This window comes from Herpailurus yagouaroundi, unplaced genomic scaffold (genome assembly GCF_014898765.1).
Source record: "Herpailurus yagouaroundi ecotype Mexico unplaced genomic scaffold, PumYag 29, whole genome shotgun sequence".
Lineage (NCBI taxonomy): Eukaryota > Metazoa > Chordata > Mammalia > Carnivora > Felidae > Herpailurus > Herpailurus yagouaroundi.
In genome coordinates this window covers 118,157,405-118,178,702 of record NW_024412377.1, presented here as the reverse complement: position 1 = coordinate 118,178,702, position 21,298 = coordinate 118,157,405, and the positions used below count along the sequence as shown (strand labels likewise).

The 21,298-nt window shown below is 44.0% G+C and overlaps 1 protein-coding gene across 11 annotated transcripts in view; it reads right to left on the bottom strand.

Annotated features, from left to right (window-relative positions):
• The window catches only part of PPP2R2B (protein phosphatase 2 regulatory subunit Bbeta), a 515,907-nt gene that overhangs the window by 34,115 nt on the left and 460,494 nt on the right, over positions 1 to 21,298 (bottom strand). For all 11 annotated transcript variants that reach the window (XM_040453565.1, XM_040453529.1, XM_040453555.1 and 8 more), the window contains one exon: positions 9,985 to 10,149. In XM_040453565.1, the coding sequence (XP_040309499.1) occupies positions 9,985 to 10,149 (165 nt within the window). The remainder of the gene's footprint in view (positions 1 to 9,984; positions 10,150 to 21,298) is intronic.

The following is a 21,298-nucleotide window of genomic DNA, read 5'->3' as shown; positions in this document are numbered from 1 at the left end:
TGTGTGAGGACCTTCATATGTTATCTCTGTCTGCTTTTGACAATTCAAGTCTCAGTTCAAAGGCTTTGCCTTATCACCCGATGTAAACACCTCCACCCAGGTATTCTTTTTTTTTTTTTTTTCAATTTTTGAAATGTTTTTATTTATTGTTGAGACAGAGAGAGGCGGAGCATGAGCAGGGGAGGGGCAGAGAGAGGGGGAGACACAGAATCCGAAGCAGGCTCCAGACTCTGATCTGCCACCACAGAGCCCGACGCGGGGCTCAAACTCACAGAGTGTGAGATCATGACCTGAGCTGAAGTCGGATGCTCAACTGACTGAGCCACCCAGGTGCCCCTCCATCCAGGTATTCTTTAACCCTGTTTAATCTGATGGCTTTTATCACTGTGTGAAATTAACTCGTTCATTTGTACAATGGCATGAATTTTCTCTCCCCACTCTTTGCTAATGTAAGCTCTGTGAAGGCAGGAATGAGTAGGTGTTGAATAACTCTTAGTGGAGTGATTTCTAGTATCCTGGTTAAAGAGCACAAATATGGATCAAACCTCAGCTCTGTCTGAACGTTTGGTGTTCTCTGTCCCAAAAAGAACATTTGGTGGCCATAAGAGTATCATTTTCCCTCTTCCTCATCTGCAGCATGTGACTAATGATGGTATGTGCCTCACAAGGCTGTCAGGAGGATTGAATGAGCGCATAGCCTGGCTTACTTTCTGGATGTCATAAAATGTCACAGAAATTAGCTGTGATAATGGCTGCTGACATTACCACATCTACAACTGTTGCTGCTGCTGCGGCTGCTCCTGTTCCCACTCGTAAAAGACACGCGTGGGAGGGAAGCAGGCTGGCACCATCATCCCAACCATATCTGACATGGAGCTTGTATGGGCCGGGTGCTGTTCTAAGGCATCATGGTGTTCTCTCATCTCATCTGCACAAGTACTCTGTAAAGTATGCACTACCACTGGTTCTATTTTATAGATGAGGAAATTGAGGCACAGAGAGGTTAAGTAACCTGTTCCAGGTCCCCCAGTTACCATGGACACAGACTAAGGGTGGATGCCATATTGACTTCTCTCCCCTACATTGGCCCTGTCTCTGAACTCATTTGCTACTGTCAGTTCAGTCTGGATGAAGGGAAGAAACAAAGTAAAAATGTTCTGGGCTGTGCTCATGGGGAATGCTACGGACTGAATGTTTGGGTCCCCCCTACCAAATTCACATGTTGAATTCTCATCCCCCCGTGTGATGGTATTTTTAAGTGGGGCTTCTGGGAGGTGAATAGGCCTTGAGAGTGGAGCCCTCATGAATGGGATTAGTACCTTTATAAAAGAGAGTCCACAGAGAGCTCCCTCACGCCTCCCACCATGTGAAGACACAGCAAGATGACACCTATGAACCAGGAAGTGGGTCCCCACCAGACACTAAATCTGCCTGGGCCTTTATCTTGGACTTCTCAGCCTCCAGAACTGAGAGAAATAAATGTTGGTTGTTTAAGCCACCCAGTCTACGGATTCTATCATAGCAGCTTCAGTGGATGAAGAAAAAGAACAACAAGGACTCAGCACCTGCCTTGCCCATCCCAGTACCAAAGACAGGTGCCATCAAAGGGAGTATGGAGTGAATCTATGTCTCCACCCTGGAGCCAAGGCACGCAGCGGGGCTCTCCTGTTATCCAAGGAGGTCAAATTACAGAAGTAGAAATACAACCTGGGGGATAGGGGAGGAAATCTGAAACATAGGAAAGTTGCCTGTATTTTACATCCGACCCCATCCCTTGTCCACAGGCCTGCCAGTCCCTGTCTACACCTACTCTGCTCACAGTGCTGCACTCATGGTGAGTCTGTAGCTGTGGTCTGCCTTAACGTTTAATGGGATCCCCTCCTACTTGCTCCACCTTTAACTGCATCCACAGGTTGTGGGAAAGCTAGCCTCTGTGGCCCTTCAGGGGACCCCTTTCTCCACTGCTGTCTGAGGATCTCACCTGCTGCTTTTCTTGCCGGCAGCCAGTGAGCCCGGGATCCACACCTGAAATGTAGGTTCCAGGGCTTGTGCACTTGATTTTTTTCACATCTTCAGTTATGCACCGAATTGTGCCCCTCGCTGCCCTAATCCCCAGCATCTCAGAATGTAACTGTATTCGGAGGTAGGGTCTTTATGGAGTAATTAGATTAAAATGAGGTCACTAGGGTGGACCCTCATCCAATATGCTTGATGTTTTTAACAGAGGGGGAGTTTGGGACACAGACACGTGTGGAGGGAAGAAGATGTGAGGAAACAGGGAGAAGACAGTCATCAGTAAGCCAGGGAGAAAGGCCTAGAATAGATCCTTTCTGCCCAGCACTCAGAAGAAGCGAACTCTGTGAATGCTGTGATCTAGGAAACCTGGTGCCCGAACTGTAAGACAATTAGGTTTTGTTGTTGAAGCCACTCAGTGGGTGGTTTGCTACAGGGACTCTAGTAAGTGAGTGAAAACACCCTCTCACCCTCTTTTCCCATCTGCCTGCCTTTCCACTACACATGTCCAGTGAAGCTCTACTTGTAAGCCAGGCACTATGCTAAGTATTGGTAATTCCGTGGTTGGTAAGATAAAAGTCCCTGCCCTCAGAGAGATTACATTCTAGGTGGAGGCAGGGTGCGGGGGGGGGGGGGGGGATGCAGAGAAACAAAAGCAAACATCTATAGATGAATGCTATGAAAAAATAAAGAAATAAAATAGGGTGCACGTGGGGGTAAACAGGGAAGTTCTCTCTGAGGCGGTGATGGTTTCCCAGAGACCTAAAAAATGAGAACAGTGAAGACAAGGGGGAACATGGTGGGAGAGCATTCCAGGCAGAGGAATAGCCTGTCCAAAAGCTCTGAGGTGGGAAATGTCTGGGTCTATGTGACCTAAAGGCAGGTCCATGTAGCCAGACTCTGGGCAGCTGAGGTTGGAGAGGTGAGCAGGGACCAGATTTCACGCAGTGCACTAGAAAGGAGTTCGGATGTAATTTCTCTTTCATCTCTGAGGTGTCATTCATCATACCTGGCCAGTTTCTTCACCCAACTGCCAACAGTCATGCCTTGAAAAGGAAAAGCGTGGTTCAGCTTAGCCTATCAGCTGCTGCCATCAGCACCCTATTGTTTTAGGCATTAAAATCTCAAACTGCAAACACAACCCTTGTCACTACCGCCAGAAGGGATAGGAAAAAAAAACAGAGACAAGGGAGAGAATCCTCCCTCCCAACCCCTGCTGACTATGCAGAGTGAGGGACATATGGAAATTAATATATGCAGCTCTGATAACACGAATCTCCTCGGCATTTTGATTAAACGCGGACGGTTATTAAATACTCTCCTTCTCAGAGCTCATCTCCGAAAGCCAATGTTGCTTTTCATTTTGAACTCTGATGAACTGTCTCAATTCTGTTCACACACCTTGGCTGCGCCGTCATCCACTGAAGGCTGGCGTTTGAGGAGGATGGAGAAAATCAATATGAAATGTCAGGCGAGAGGTCAGATTGAAGTCGTTCTCCCAGCCGGCAGGAGCCCAGGCGGCTGCTTACAGCAGCCGAACAAAGGGAGATGTGCTCTGAAGAAGGTCGGCACTTTGGACGAGTCAGGAAAATGAATTTTGTTCGCTTCTTAATTAGATTAGGAGGCTGGCGGCTGGCAATTCAGGGCACCGCAAGCGTCAGGCGGGGGCATGGGGAGGCAGGGCTGCGGCAGAGGCCTTCGGGCCACTTGCTAGCTCCTGGGCCTCCCCAGAGACTGTCCCCGGGCTCTGCATCTCGAGGGCTATGTGACCCAGGCTGTGGGCAGCAGCCCCTGGCTGTGCAGCTTTCCAGGCCTCCTGCTTCTGTGGGCCCCGTGACCCTTCCCTGTTGTCTCACAGGGAACTTCTCAGCTGTCAGGTCACAGCTCGGAGGGCCCTGCCTGGGGTGTAGGCTCCTTGTTCCATTCCGTCATAGCACCACGTGCTTTTTTTCATACTGCTTATTACAGGCGCAATGTCATATCTGTTTGCAATTCTCTGATGAGTGGGTCTTTCTCCCTTCATGCCGAGGTTAATTTTATGTATCAACTTGACTGGGCCATGGGGTGCCCAGGTATTTGGTCCACTGTTATTCTAGGTGTTTCTGTGAAAGTGTTTTTGGGTGACATGAACATTTAAATTGACAGACTGAGTGAAGCAGATTGCCCTCCCTAATGTGGGTGACTCCCATCCAATCAGTTGAAGGTCTGAATAGAATGAAGGGCCGGCCCTCCCCAAGTAAGAGGAAATTCTTCCACCTGACTCCGCTGAGCTGGCTTTGTACTCCAACTGGAAATACTGGCCCTTCCTGGGTCATGAACCTGCTGGCCTTTGGACTAAAACTACACCATCAGCACTCCTGGGTCTTAGGTCTTTGGAATTAAGACTGGAAACATATCACTGGCGTTTGTGGGTCCCCTGCAGTACCAGTGTGGATCTTGTGACTTATCATCCTCCAAAATCACATGGGCCAAATATTAAAATAAATCTCTCATACACACCCATGTATATGTATAGATGAGACTATCTGTCTATCTATCTGCCTCCCTACCTACTATCTTTCTACCTATCTCCTATTGGTTCTGTCTATCACTAACAAAGACAGTTAGCTCTAAGGGGGAGGAAACCAGGTATGGTTTCACTTACCATTGTGTCCCCAGTCTGGTAAAGTACCTGACATATAGTATGTGCTCAACAAAACCTAATTAAATAAATGAATAATGGGGCTTCCTATATCTGGGAAAGGGGTTGGAGTCTTAGCACTGCACACCTCCAGGCCTGGAACCAGGGGGTTTGGGAGGAACAAGTGTGGTAAGTGCTGCTGCCATTTACTGCCTCCTGTGTGCCCAGCAGATGCCAGGTTCTGACACATAAGATGATGCTTACTTCTTGTAAGCAACCAGCTTGACGAGGCTGTCCTGATTATTTCTACTTTTCAAATGAGGAACTGGGGATTCAGAGGAATTAGACAGCTTGCCCGAGGTCACACAGTGACTGAATGTCAGAGTGGAGTTCTGATTCCAAAGCTTCTGCTCTAAACTTTTCTAGTTCTGGGAGTTTCTAAGGCCTTATCCTTTTTCCACCCTGACTTCAGGGGTCCTCAAGCCTCACCGTGAGATTATTCCTCAATGTCTGGGTCTGACTCCAAAGCCCAAGCTCGTGTCTGCCACTGTGGGCGGTGAGCACCCTGGGGGTCCTCGAGCCATCTCTGGCACTCACTTTGCATCTGTGGCCCTACCAGCTGGTGTCTGCCCCCTTAGACAGCTCACATCACCCCACACAGAACATGCTTCCAGCAGAATCCCAACCTTTCACTCTGCCCTGGTATAGCTTTTACCAGTCCATGTCCCATATGCCATTTATGTCAACCCTAGCGCATTAATTCACTTACTAAATAAGTATTTACTGAGCACCTACTTATGTGCTACACCTGGCAACATATGAGCAAAGCTGATTCAGTTCTTACCCTCAGAGGATTTGTGGTCCAGAGGGGAAGGACAATCAACAACTAATATCCATGTGTGATGAATGTCAACCTCTGATAATGCTCATAGCACCTGTAGTCATTTTTTAAAAACTGTTCCTTTTCCTCTTCTCTTCCTTTTGATTCTGATAGCCACCATCCTTCTGTAGGTTATGAATTGCCTTTGTGTTGAGGCTAAAGCAAAATCTTCTGATTTTTTAAAAAAAATTTTAAATTTTTGAGAGAGAGAGAGAGAGAGAGAGAAAGAGGGAGGGAGGGAGACAGGGTGTGAGTGTGTGTGTGTGTGTGTGGGGGGGGGGACAGAGAGAGACAGACATACAAAATCGGAAGCAGACTCCAGACTCTGAGCTGTCAGCAGAGAGCCTGATGTGGGGCTTGAACTCACAAACTGTGAGATCATGACTGAGCCAAAGTCAGACGCTCAGCCCGCTGAGCCACCCAGGTGCCCCCCAAATCTTCTAATTCTCTTACCTTTCTTCCCACCACCACTGTGTTAATCTTCCATAAAACATAAATTCTATAACTCTATTCTCCCGCCAGATGATCTCCAATCACTCTCCATAACTAGGGCTGTCTCTCAAACTGGGGCATGCGTATGTGTCTGGGTGGGGGAGAACGGAGGATGAACTAGGAAGTACAAAAAGCCACGGGATGAACACTGCATCTTTTGGGAACATCAATTTTGCTGGAAATTTGGGAGTGGGGTAGAAATGTAATTATTAAATTCAACTGAAAATAGGCATTTTATGGGAGTAAAATGCAAAATTCATGTGAAATTTTAGGACAGAAAAGACTTCAAAGAAAATCTGCTGTGGTCTCCCCCAGGATCTCTGGGCTCGGCCAGGTGTGTGCTGTTTTTTCTATGCTGGTGGGCAGGGTCACCCAGGGCCCAAGGGAGAGGTTTCATTCCCTCTGGGTGCCCCTTCTTCCACGGCAGCCAGGCTCATGACCTGCCCCCAGAGTGCTGTGTGTCCTCAGTGGAAAAGTTTATGAAACACTGGGAGCCAGACTCTGAGTACGGAGTAGGTGCTCAATGACTGAATGGACGAATGAATGAATACACGGAACCATAAACTTTTGACTTTAATCTTCAAGGACCAACCTGATGGGAACCATCACCCCTATTTCGCCTCTTTCCTTGATATTTGTTCACCCAACTGACACCTCTTACTAAGACTCTAAAAAGGTTGCACGTAACTTCCTAACTTCAGGCTTTTGCCCAATCTGTACGCACTGCCCAAAACACCCTTCTCCTTCTCTTTCCCACCACACCAAATCCTACTTTTGTTCAACATGACTCCTCAGTCTCGGCCTTCCCCTGTGATGTCTATCCCAAATGTCCCACCCTCCTCTGAACATCCTAATCCCTGACTATCTCCAGTGCTCATCTGGGTGTTAACATACTGCCTTGCACACTATTCCTGAAATGTTTCCTGGATACATCTTAAGTCATGAGCCAAATTTTCAATGTAGTGAATGCAGGAGAGGTCTTCCCTTTCCAGTGGACCCCTCAGAGTTCTCAATAGTAAAAGACTCATCACAGATACATGAAAACCATGCTGAAGGACTGATGAGGAATTGTAGTCTAGATATGTAGTTCTCCCACCCAAGTAGTAACCAGGCCCGACCCTGCTTAGCTTCCGAGATCAGACGAGATCAGGGACATTCAGGCTGGTATGGGCGGAGACTAGTCTAGATATGTTCTCAACCAAGGGAAATTTTCTTCCTCCTGGATATTTCACATCATCTGGAGATAGTTTTGGTTGTCACAACTTACCTTGGTCACTCACATCTAGTGGCGGAAAAGGCCAGGGATGCAGCTAAACATCCTATAATACAAAGGACAGCCTCCCTTCCTCTAAGAACTGTATGCCCCAAATTCAATAGTGTTGCTGTTAAGAAATCCTTGTCTACATTATAGTATCTTCCTAACCTATTTCCTTGCCTGTTTTTTCTCCCAGTCATAACCCAGCCTCCATCCTTCTGCCTTCTGTCTAATGTCTAAGCAACTTCTGTAACAAGTAATTCCGATCATATTACTCTCCTGGTTACGTAAATGGCTGTTCACTGACTTTGAGAAAACATTCAAGTTCTTCATCATGGCCATATGCCCAGGCTCTTGTATTCCTCCTCAGCTTCAAATCACTTCTGTCTCCCAGTCATTCCCTATGTACCATCCATATCATTCATTCTGCAGTTCCACCAACATTACGATCTTTCGTGGCTCGGCACCTTTGCACATGCTGGTCCTTCTGCACTGAACACTCTTCCTCTTGTTGGCTAACAGAAGTAAGTACTGCTCAAAGATCAGTGCCAGCACACACACACGACCAAATATTTATTCATCGTCTATCATGCGCCAGGCCCTGGTTTAGTGTGGGGAAACAGCTATGAGCAAAACAAAATAGGTCCAGAGAGCTAATAGCCTAGACAGGTCCTCTCCAAAAGAACATCCTGCCATGATGGAAATGTCTTAAACAGGTACTAATAATAGGATAGCTATGAGTCACATGTGGCTACTGAGCACTTGAAAGGTAGATACTCTGAAATGAAACCTGCTTTAAGGGTAAAATACACACGCAAAAAAGTAAAACGTCGCATTAACAGTTTTTTAAAGTAGGCTCTATGCCCTACAGGGGGCTTGAACTCATGACCTTGAGATTGAGTTGCATGTCTACCCACTGAGCCAGCCAGCTGCCCCTCACACTAACAATTCTGAATAGTTACCTCACCTCAGTCCCATGACAAACTCATGAGGTAGAAGTTACTGTTTTATCCATTTGCGTCTGGCTTTGACCTGGGTCCGTGTGGCTCCAGAACCCACACAGTGTATACAACACTGCACTCTACAAACCAGCTTCCCCATGTGATACTTCTCACACCAAATGAGTGAGCAAAGATTATCAAAACGACCCACACATTCACCCCTCTCCTGGCAGAGCCATCACATCACTCATGTCACACAGGGATTGAAAGTGGAAGGTGGGACTATGGGAGAGAAAGGTCTTAATTTCTGGGTCTCCACAGCAAACTGCAGAGGCTAAATAACACCAAGCAGAAGGTAGTGGGGAAACAAACAGAGCTCTAGTCCCCCATGAACATCTTGGCAGCTGCACTTTATTTGGTCCAACACTAGACATGGATCATCACTGCCTTTAGGCACTTCTACTCTGAGGAGCAGTTCCTTTTCCAGAAAGCTCCAGGCCCATCCCTTCTATCACAGCACTTGCTGTCAGAGCCAGCAGGCTTCACCTGCTCACATGGGTCTTAGAGCCTTTGGCTTCGAAGCACTCAGTCTCTACTAGTTTGGAGCTGTTTTTCTCTCCAACAGTGGCCTGAAAACCAGCATGACCCAAGGGCCTGTGAGTCTGGCTGCCCTTTATGTAACCCATCCCCTTTCTCTGAAGCTATCCTCTGGTGCCCACTATGGCCATTGGGACTTTGAGAGTTCTGGTTCCCAGAGCTACAACCTCTCTAAAAGCACTAACCCCTTCCTGCAGCAGGTGGTTTTCTTTTTTATTTTTTTTAATTATTATTTTTTAAGTGTTTATTTTTGAGAGAGAGACAGAGAGACAGAGCACGAGTTGGGGATGGGCAGAGAGAGAGAGGGAGACATAGAATTGGAAGTAGGCTCCAGGCTCTGAGATGGGAGCACAGAGCTCAACGTGGGGCTGTAACTCACAAACCACGAGATCATGACCTGAGCCAAAGTCGGATGCTCAACCGACTGAGCCACCCAGGTGCGCCAATTCTTTTTTTTTTTTAATTGATATATAACCAAAACACATTATATTAGTTTCAAATACATGACATAATGATTTGATATACGTATATGTTGCAAAATAATCACCAATAAGCCGGGTTAATATTCATCACCACGCAGTTACAAATTCTTTTTCTGGTGATGGTAACTTTTAAGATCTACTCTCTTAGCCACTTTTAAATATGCACTACAGTATTATTAACTTAGTCACCACCCCCAGGTGCCATTCAGGACAGCTTCTCGTGCAGTCCAGCAGGCCATGTTAACTCTACCCCGAGATCTGTCCAGAACGCACCAGCGATTCTCCACCTCCAACCGGCGCCCTTTTTCCGGCCACGCCCATCCCCTGCCAGCGTACTGCAATGATCCCCTACCTGGTCTCCCTTCAGGGAGCTCCTCAGATTCATTTTCCCCACAGCAGCAAGAATGATCTTAAAACATACTTCAGATCATGTCACAACGTGATGTGACACAGCTCATGTCTCACTCACCTCTGGATTCCACATTCGCCTTTAGCAAATGTTTGTGGAATTGGACATGAGGTTCCATCTGTACCGAAACACCTGACAAGGAGCTGAGTCCTGAGTCAGGCCAACACCTGCACTTGGCTGCCAGGGTGTGGAAGGCGGGGAAGGGGATCCAAATCCCCTGGGCTCTCCCCTCCTCCTCCTGCATGTCAGGGCCCAGTGACCCACCCCCAGCTATTCCGTGCTGCTTGCTACTCACATTTGGTGTGCCTGTCACACAAGGCCGACGCCCTCATATCACACAGCCGGATTGTCCCTTTGCTGCTGCTGTACACGAAGGTGTTGCAGTGATGGGGGTGGAACTCGGCTGCTGTGATCACCTCTGTGAGCTCCTCCATGTTGGCCGGCTTAATGTCGACGATATCTGGCACGGACGAGTCAAGGAAGGGACCAGAAGGGGGCAGACCCGCGGGGGTGATTCGTAGCAGCACTGCCTGCATTTCGTGTGACAGGTGAGCATTTACCACACACAGTAGATCCTCACAGGAACTGTGTGAGCAAATGTGAGGGTATTACTAGGCTTGGCAGATGAGGCCCAGAGATGCCCAGGAATCAGAGGCACCATTAGAACTCAGGTCTCCCTGGCCCTTTACATGCATTTCATCCTCCATAGCATATAGAACATGTTCCATCGACCGATCAAAGTTATCTGCACATGCAACCATGCTAAAATGTGCCGAGCTGCGTTTTATGAAAGACTTTCATTTCTCATTTGACAACAGTGGTGAAGAAACTAGTCCCATTCCAACTAAATAGTTCAGTTTACTTGAATCTTTCCCCAGACTCCTGGGCTGATAAAAGCTATCTATGATAGACTATGAATGCTCTTCTACGAAATCCCTGAGATCTTCCTTTTTTTCTTTTTTTTTTTTTGAGAGAGAAAATGCAAGTGAGGAAGGGGCAGAAAGAGAGAGAGAGACAGAGGAGGAGGGAGGGAGGAAGGGAGGAAGTGGGGCTTGTCTTTTACCTGAAGTGGGGCTCGAGCTCATCCGATGTTGGACTTGAACTCAGGAACTGTGGGATCATGACCTGAGCCAAAGTCAGATGCTTACTGAGCCATCCAGGTGCCCCCTGAGATCTCTTTAACAACACATGGGTGACAATACTACGAGCTGCTACCATTTAGTGAACACTGACTATAGGTCAACTGCTGTGCAAAGCATACCATGTACTTTATCTCATTTAATGCTTATAACAGCTCTATAACCAGTCCTTTTCTTATCCCCATTTATCAGAGGTGGAGATGGAAGCTTGCTCCAAGTCACATGGCTAGAGTGGAAGCACCAGGATTTTATCTCAGGTGCAAAATTTTGCTAACTGTGCAAAATTTGTCTTATTAGAGATATACAGGACCTCATGTTTCTATAAGCTGTGATTTGCTGTAGAGCTTCTGTGGGAGTTTAAGCACCAGAAAAAAAAAGCCATCCAGTTGTATGGTGGGACAGTTTTAGCCTCCTAGGGAATATACCTTTATCATCTGTTTTCTTCTTCCTCAATGTTTTCCATTCTGATCAAGAATTATTATAGCTCCATTTTTAAAGACCACATCCTTGTATATTGAAATGAAACATCTGGCCTTTTAATTAAGGAGGTGACTCAGTGGACACAGGACCTTCAGGAGGAGGTCTGGCATGTGTGAGGGGCTAGGTTTGTGTCGATTCCTTGATACCCTTACCCAGAGCTTGGGGGACCCACGTACAGATGGGAGGCATCTGGCTGGGGCTGACGTGCTGTCTGAGGACCCCACAGGCCTCGTGATGCAGATGCTGTTACATAGGAAAGCTGACCAAAACGTTGCCCACTTTTCCTGGACTTCACCACTTCTGAGCCGCCTTTGTGATTTGGCCCCATGTGTCTATCACCAGGTGGTATTTGCTTAACACACTTTCTTCAGATCAGCTTCTATCGACTCACTTTGTTTCCTTAGCCTCGTCTAAGCTGTAATCCAATATTCATAAAATCATGGATTTAACGAGCTAGTTACATTTTGAATAATGTACATGTAATAAATACATAATTAAAATAAACACATTTATACCTGTGCCGGGAGCTTATATATCCCATTTTGGGAAACAATGCATCGACTCAACAAGAACTAACTTGATACAGACTATGCTATTAGTCTGGGATGGATGAAAGTTTCTTATGCTTTTCATAGTCCCCTCCTTAGAGTTTACATGAGGTACAAGTGAATGCACCTGTATTTGTAGTCATACCAGCACCAACACAGCCATCTATTATCAAACATCACCTGTGCTCCAGCAGGCACTCTGGTGCAATAATGGCTCTGTATCTGGTTGTGCCTCTTTCCCCTTCAATGATCTCTGCGAAGTCCTGTTGTTTCTTTCTAAAATGAGTCTGCGACTGAACTGACACTACATTGTACTACAATTTCCCCCACCAAACCCAGATGTAAATACTACTTGGGTCTCCAAAGCACGTGGGTCCCCTGGATTCACAAAACATTACCTTTCAACTCAACTGCTACCAGAGTTATAAATATTATTGCAGGTAGCACCACATGCTGGGGAACAGGAGGCTGAGCCCCCTGGAAGGCCCCAAGCTACATTTCTGATGTTTTTTCCAGCCCCCCTGACCCTTGCCCTGGGCTCTGTGGCTACGACACGGGATGGGGTGAGCAGAGGTTAGTGTTCAGCTGCTGTCAGATTTCATCACCCTCCAGAAAGAGCCTCCAAAGCCTACCATACCAGTGAGCATGTTTCTCTTTTCCTAAAATAGGGAAAGAAAATCTGGTGTCAGCTTTCTCAACCTCTACCAGGATAGCTCTAAAAACAAGCTTCACTGGAAGGGATCTTTGCTGTGTGGGAGGGGGAGGTGCCACATCTACTGTTATTTTTTTCTCACCTAAAAATAAAGCCCCGAAGTCAGAATGTGTGAAAACGACGTGCTTAAAGATATCTTTGAAAGCAGGAAGGAACATCCCCCACCACCAAGAACACCAACACGGATGTGCGCACTGAGTCTGCTTAGGGCTGCTTCCTCTGGGTCCATCTTCTCTCCTTCCCTCATTCACTTGCTCCCTCCCTTCTGCCCAAGCCTCCCCATCATCCCTCATCCCCAAGCATCTCTCTTTTGACTAGAATGTCTGACTCTGTGGGGTGTTTAAGGATGACTCTAATCCTCTTTTTAACAACCGCGATGACAGGGACAAGGACGATAATAATAACCAGCAGTTAATGTTCACCAAGTGCCATGTATGGTCTCATTTGACCTTCACTTCAGCCTAACGAGGTCAGCACTATTCAGTAACCGAGGTAAATTAATCAAGGTCATAGGACTAGCAGAGAGAAGAGCTGGGATTTGAACCCACCCTGTCTGACTTCAGAGCCTGGGTTCTTGACCACATGCTATTTTCCTCCCCCGAGAAAAGGCCCTTACAGAGCCAGCCGTTCTGAGTGCAGTAATTCTGGCTCTCTTGAAACTTCCCCTGGCTAATCTGAGAGGGCAGACTGTGTTCTTTTAATTCACTGATCACTTTGGTGGCCACACTTTTCAGAATCAGAATTTGGACACAGCATCTGACTCAGGACTTCTGTGTCCTATGATTTGATAATTGTTTTCCTCTTTTCTGAACCATAAACTGGGACAGAAACATATGGGATTTCTTGAGTCGTTAACTGATGGAGGATTTGCTGAGTTCTAAAAACATTTGGGAGGAGACGAGTTACCAAATTCAATGGCTTTATGGGAATGATGGGAACAGGATAGTTCAGATCTGTATCATCTCAGGCCTTTCTTCTCACTCTTTTCTAAAGGGAGATGCACACCTTCAGCATATGTGGTTTTGCCCTTCATGTTGGAAGGGAAAGTGAAAAAAGATAAGCACTGTATTATCTTGGAAAAGAATGATGCATTTTGACAGTCAATTTTCCCTTCTCTATCCTTCAGAGCTCTCTATCCAAATTATTTCCCTGTTGTCCCAGAGAACTAAGTGGTGGAAGCAAAACATAGCACTGGATTCGCAGCTAATATACAAGGCAGACAGCCAACAGATTGCTATTAAATTAACCCTGGGGCTTGACAGATCTGTTCTTCCTGACCCCAACTGCTTATGGCATTCCTTATTAATGCTGAGCCCAGACAAATTACCTCTGCTAACAAAAGGGGTTAATCTGCTTCTCTGCTGGGACTCTGGAGGCAGCTCTGAGGACAGGAGGGGGCATAGCTAGTTTGGCAGCTGAGCTCCGAGCTTGGAAGGCAGGAGGGAAGGTGAGGGCATCACTGTGCCAGGCAGGGCCTAAGGCGTCATTTAAAATAATAATTGAAGACACTGGGAGGTCACCCCTTAAGGGATTGGCTTCAAACAAATACGAAGCCAGAGTCATAAATTACATCAGCAGTGGGGTGAGGGAATGGAGAGGGTAATGGCAGGATGCTAAGGGGTAGCATGGAGGCCATTCAAAAGTCTTTCCTTAATCCCCAATTTGGAAAAAGCTTTCTACCAAAAAAAAAAAAAAAAATGTCTACAGCAACATGATAAAAGAAATATATTGACTATAACATACATATACAGAGAAAGGGAAATGATTATGTAAATTTTGATCAATCTCATTAAATTGTTTTTGCAATGAAATTCCAAGTCTGTTAAAAAACACGAAACATTGTATCTATACTATGATCATAATATCGTTTGAAACTTACAATGTGAAAATAATGAGCTAAAGGCAAGATATTAAATGTTAGTAATAGTTCAATCTGAGCAGGTCTATGAATTTTCAATGATCAGTTATCATTTCCACATTTTCTTCTAATCAAGTAGTATGTTAGGAGAGAAAAAGATAGATCTCACATACAGAGAGATATCTATAAAGATATATCTCACATATAGAGAGATATCTATAAAGATATATCTTATTATACATATATATAAATATATATACACTCTGACCAGAGTCATGTAAAAAAATCAGAGAGAGACAGAGAGAGAAAATATAGTATGGAAGGAGATGTGATTAAGATCTTACAAGGGATTATATGGAAAGTCAGCAGGTAAGTTACCCTTAAGAAACTCTAGTTTACAAAGGGTAACTTACCTTTACCATTCATCTATCCATCCATCCATCCATTGATGTAATCCTCAAATGTTCACAAAGAACCTGCTAATACTTTTCTCACCACAGGGGGTACAACCATGTCTGAAGCAGACCCAAATCCCCCTGATTCGTGGAGCCTATATTCCAGCAGGTCACATGGTCACTAAGCAAGGCAGATAAATATAATATAAACCAGATAGTAACAAATGCAAAGCAGAAAAAGGAGGGAAGAGAGAGAGAAATGATACATGTGTGTTGGGGGGGGGGGGACAAGGTAGGTGTATGTCTTACATCAAAAAGGAGAAAGCTTCCTGGATAAATTAATTTTTCCCCTTTTATTATTCACTTGCTTTTCTGAGCCCTTATAGTTAAGTTAGCTAGCATTATGTTACAAGTGTGATGTAAAGCCCCTGTATTTACACCAAAATTAGGTGGTGAGATTATAGGTGATTTTATAATCTCCACAATACATATTTTTAAATAATAAACATTAAAAAAGTAGTTTGCTTGTGTTAGAACCATCTGTGAGAAAATTAAGAGAGCAGAAGCCTCATCACCATGGGTCAAGTTTAAGATAATACTGTGATAAATATTGTGATTATAACAAAACTGGGTCAGGAGGTTGGGAGTCAATAGTGATTCCAAGTCTGTTTTGCTCAGAGAATGTGGGAAAGTCATTTTCTCTCTCTCCGCTTCAATTTTTTTTTTTTTTGCCTTTGAATGGGCATCATTCTATTTACTCTGAAAGCCTCTGAGAATTTTGATTATGAAATAATTTCATGGAGAAAGATATTAAATGGCTTTATAGTCGACTGAATAATCCCATCCCTCACAGAAAGCACCTATTTTTCCACAGATAGCTTTATATGCATTAGTTTTGTGGGCTTTTGAAGGGGATGTCCTCATATGCTTCTGTCTTTATCCATGCTGATTTTGCTGATACCGACAAGATTTTTGTTTGTTTGTTTTGTTTCCTTTCTAAGCCCTGCCTAAGCCAATCAAGCACTGGAAAGCCAAAAAAGAGGCCTTTCTGCAGGCCAGGTTGGTGAGTGAAATCTATGTTTGCCTGGGAAAGATACCTATCTTCAAGAGCAGTTGAGGCTTTTCATGTTTCTGTGCTTAGAGTCTGCCAATACTGAAGGCGGAGAACAGCCTTATTTTGGCCCTGAGAACTAATCATAATAAAGTAGGATTTCCTTTTAGGGAACATGAATTGCTTTGAGTTTTTTTTTTCTTTTTAAAGTCTGAATGTAATCTCTGGATATTAAGTATTGATTACAAAGCATCCAGATCTTGTTAGCTGAAGGGACATGTTACTTGATGATAAGATACTGGCAACCTCTGAAGAGGACTCTAAGGGATATTCCTCTTTTAAGAGCTTAAAAAAAGCCAACGTGAAAATATTTATGGAGGGTTTGCCAGTTGCTAGGCTTAACAGGAGAGGCTGACAAAAAATATGTCACGGGGCCATCTTACTTACTGCTTATAAGTATGTACTGAGCTACAAAAGATACTGGGCTGAGATGGCCTCCATGATTTGGGGAAGGGGGCACTTGAAAATCCCATAACCACAGACCCTTCCCTGTTCATGTGACACAGAGCTTGAATTCCACCATTAGGAAACACCCAATACCCCTTCAAAGGTCAATTCAAATGTTACTTTCTTTATGAAGCAGTCTAGCCTTTCCTTCATCATTCTTCCTGTTCCATGCCTCCATAGAACCTTGAATACACCTAACAGGTAACCCATATTACTAGATTTGAGTAATTTGAGATGGTGTGATAGAGTACATTATACTGGAGTATGAAATGAGACTGAAATGTTAATCCCAAATTCTGTGACCCGTTACCTAATCTTGAAAGCCTTTAAATTTGTTAACTCATTTACAAAAAGAGGAAGAAAATTACAGTAGATGATGTGTATCACATACCTGGTATTTAATACAGGCTCTGAAAATTGTTGGTCTGATCTTCCCTAGTATGGTCACATGACTGTCTCCCTCTGTCCACCTAATCACTTCGCTGGTTTTGAGGAATGTTAACTCGGTTAGGCTGAACTACAATCCTTAGAGTTCCCTTTCTAGGATGTTGCTGGTTACCGTGGGCTAACACGGGCTCAGGAGGGTTGGAGGACAAAAGGGAAGAAGCAGTTGCTCTGCAGTACACACACACCTTCTCCCACTTATTCCATCAAACACTAATCTATGTGCTACTGTAATCTAGGTGCTGTAAGAAGTTCTGCAGATGTGATTAAAGGCCCCAATGAGTCGACTTTCAGTTAATCGAAGGAAGATGATCCTGGGTGAGCCTGAATTAATCAGTTTGGAAGACATTTAAAGGAAAGCTTTGGCTTTCCTAAAGGAAGAGACTCCAAAAGGCTGCTGGGTCCACAGGTGTTCTCCCTCCTCACTGTCCATGTGTGGACAAGCTTCAACTCATGCTCACGTTCTTCCAGCTTCCTTGTGATTTTTCATTCTTGCCTAACTGCCTTACAGACCCTGGACTTGCTTGGCCAGTCACACAATTGCAAGGCTAACTCACTGTAATAAGTCAGTCTCTCTCCCTCTCCCTTCTATCCCCCCCCCCTCTGTAGACAGACAGACAGACAGACACACACACCTCTCCCAACAGTTTTGCTTCTCTGATTGAACTCTGCATGATACATCTACCCTTTCAGATTACAAAAATCATAATATCAGGGATGGAGTTTTATTCATCTTGGCATTTCTCATGCACATGGTAGATGCTCAATAAATTTAAGTTATTAAATTTCAATAAATTACTTTCATTTGTTGTGACTTAGCAGCCTTCTCAAGGCCCAGTTTTTTAAAATGCAGAAAATCCACAGGTCAGTAATAGGTCAAGATGCCAGGCCTAGATACTGTAAATCACCTCAGCTTGTGGTTTTCTTAGGAGAGAATGGGATTCAAGCAACAAGGTTAGAAGAACAAGGGGCTGGGGAAATGTTTCAAATATAATAGCTACTATTTATTAGGCCTTCTTTCTGTGCCAGGCACTTGGCTAAGAAATTTACATGGTTATTTCCTTTAATACCCACAACAACCTTATAAGATAGATGGTATTTATTATCTCCATTAACTGATGAGACAATGAAGGGGCAGAGAGGTGTTAAGCAGCTTATTAAGGTCACAAAGATTGTATGAGACAAAATTGGATTCCAATCCAGTGAATCTGACTCTGGAGTCTAACTACTAAGCTAACTACTACTAACTACTAAGCACTCCTGATTATGAAGCTATACCTACTGCTCTGAGGAAGCTCAAAAAGCCCAAGAAGTGTGCAGTTTCATTCTTGCCCTCTTCCCTGACAACATGAGATCCATGTGCATAGATATCTATGTGCAAAGATAAATACCTTGTCTCAAGAAGTCTTAGGTCTGGCAGGCACAGAGGGTCAAGCAAAACACTAGGCCTTGGAAAACTTGGAAAATGTACCAAGGGTACATTTATTAATGGGGAGGAGGAGGCTGCCCTGGGACACACGGACCAATGTTCTGGATATGTCAATGGAATATTCTCCTTTTACACTAAATGCCAGCCTCAGATTGATATGTACATTTGTGGATGAAAGCCACAGCAGCAACAAGGGAGACAAACTTGTATTAGGCCCCACAGCTTCCTTCAAAGCCTGCCTGGCAGAATCCCACCAGATTAAAAGGAAGGCCGCTGTCCATGGTACTATGAAGAGACAGAAGCCAGGAATTGAGGTTATATGGTCCCCTCATCAGGGAATAAGTTCCAAAGGGCCTCAGTTCAGTTGACAAATGAAGCTGTTGTACAGGGGAGCTAAGACCAAGGCCAATGATGAAGTACCTCTAGAGTTCAGATGTCCTCTCTCAGAGAAATCCTCTGTTTCACCACTTGAGTAAGATGTGGCTAACCTTTCTAGCCTTGTTTGCATCATGCTCCACCACATTCTCTGGCCTTCAGTCACAATGGACTTTTTAGAGTTTCTCCAACATTGCCACACTCCCTCCTGTCACACGCCCTCTGTACATGCTAGACCAATCTCTCCACACCTTTTTTCCTCTTTCAGATCTTAACTCAGTAATCAGTTCCTCTACAAAGTCTCCTTTTATTCCCTGAAATCTGTATCAGAGTTCAAAAAAGAAGCATACACAGGACTGTATTTCCTTTCCTCAAAGGACTTACTTCTGTTTGTAATTATATGCTCATTAGTGTGATTATTTGATGAATGTCATTCTGAAAGCAGAAAATTTCTTTTCACTTTTGTATCCCCATGGCTTAGTGCAGTGCCTGGAACAGAATAGGTACTCAGTATACAGTTGTCGAGAGCTGTACCTTTACTTTTACTTGATAGGAGCCTATTTAATAGCTCTTCTATTGGACAGGGTAAGAGCCAAGGTCAACCCATTCTTAGTCCTGGGAAGAGAGCTCAAAGGATCCTAAGTATACCACAGAAAACAGTTTGAAAAGTTATGGCTGCTTCTTGCCCTAGAATATCACTAATCTAGAAATGAGTTATTATTGTCCTGAAATAGTTAACCCATTAAGGCCAAAGTTTGACCACTTTAGGCCAGAACCTATTATATAAGACAAAGACAGACTAGCTATGGAAGGAAGGGAGAGGACTCAAGACCAGGTGTCAAAGGCCTAGGAATGCCTTAATCTGATATGGTATTAAACGCAAAACCCTGGACCTCAGAGATCCTTCAAATATGTGGTAACTAGGGTATAAAGAGCAACATCTTGAGAAGAACATCCAACTGCAGAACCAAAGGAGACATCAAGAACTAAGAAGAGGACCCAGACAATAAATTTAGCAGAGTAGCATCCACCATACTAACATTCAATTTTTCTAGTTTCCGAATCCTTTTAATGATAATCATGCTTGTTTAAGCCTGTTTATAATTTATTTAGCAGGGTACTGGCCTAAGCATATGTGTTTATGTGTGTATATGGATACACACACAAGCACATGTGTATCTCTCGCTCTTTCTATACACACACACACACACACACACACACACACACGCACACACGGATATATTTTATATACAGCTGACCTTTGAACAATGTGGGGACTAGGGTCATTGACTCCCATGCAGTAAAAAAACCACATGTAACTTTTGACTCCCTTAAAACCTAATGATTAATACCTTACTGTTGACCTTACCAATAACATAAGTTGATTAATACATATTTTGTATGCCATATATATTATACACTGTATTCTTACAATAAAGTAAACTAGAGAAAAGAAAACATTATTGAGAAAATAATAAGAGAAAATACATTTATAGTACTGTATTGTACTTATAAAAAAAAATCTGCATGTAAGTGGACCTGTGCAGTCCAAACCCATGATCCAAGAGTCAACTGTATATACAAAATTTATCCACATATACGTATTAAAATATAAATGTTTTATATATGTGGATAATTTTATCCATATATATGTGTATATGTATATATGGATAAAATATGTATATGTATATACGGATAAAAATTCTCACAATCCTCTTTTATAAAGCTTCTCTCTCAAGATCATGAAACAGAGGGTTGGATAAGTTAAGAACCACATTAAAGCTTACACAGCCAGTAAGCAGTAGAGCTGAGTGTGAACTTTAGGCTTTAGGACTTTCAGAAGTTCAAGGACTTTTGAGACTCCAAAGCCTGTGTTCTCAACCATAATGCCAATGGCCAATGTCACACAAAATGCCAGGCACTGGAAGTTGTGACTTTATTTTTTAAACAAGACTGCAAGACCACTTGTCTTACTATCTACTTTTCTTCACATATAACTTACTTTGTAATTTAAGTGTTTTCAGTATCTATGAAGTCATCAGACTGATATGATAGCTGTATTTTCTAGTACTCATGACTGTAAATACCTAACCATAAAAATGAAAAAAGTCCACATAGTGTTCCTACCACCCCAGTGGTACTCATACCATGCTTTGGGAACCCCACATTATTCTATCCTGAGCCATACTTGACAGCCTTCTTAGTGGATAAATGGCATTATAGAAATGGTAGTAAACAATGTATGATTCAAAAAGACCTGCCTGGTGGTTGGTGTTTTTTCTGAAGGTGTTTTGAAAGATGGCCGCTTCCTACCCCAGAGGTGGCTTCACTTCAGTGACGAGAGGCAAAAGGGGCCCAGTTTGTACAGTCAGCTTAGTGCTTAAGGCGGTTTGGTTGAAAAGGACTATATAGATATCAGTGATCATCATCCTCATGATGACAATAATTATTTTACATATGGCTGTTTTAAGGGTGAATGGCACAGTCTCATTTGTATGCCAGCATCTGGCAGGCTGTCACACATCTGCAGAATATAACCTAAATTGTGCTATTAATATTTCCCCTTTGCATTCTCCCCCAGGCATCTGTCTCCCAAATTGCCTAAAGAAACCCCCCTCCCTCTTGAAGGCCTAGAGGCAAATCCAGAAAACATGTCATCTAGATTGGGGAC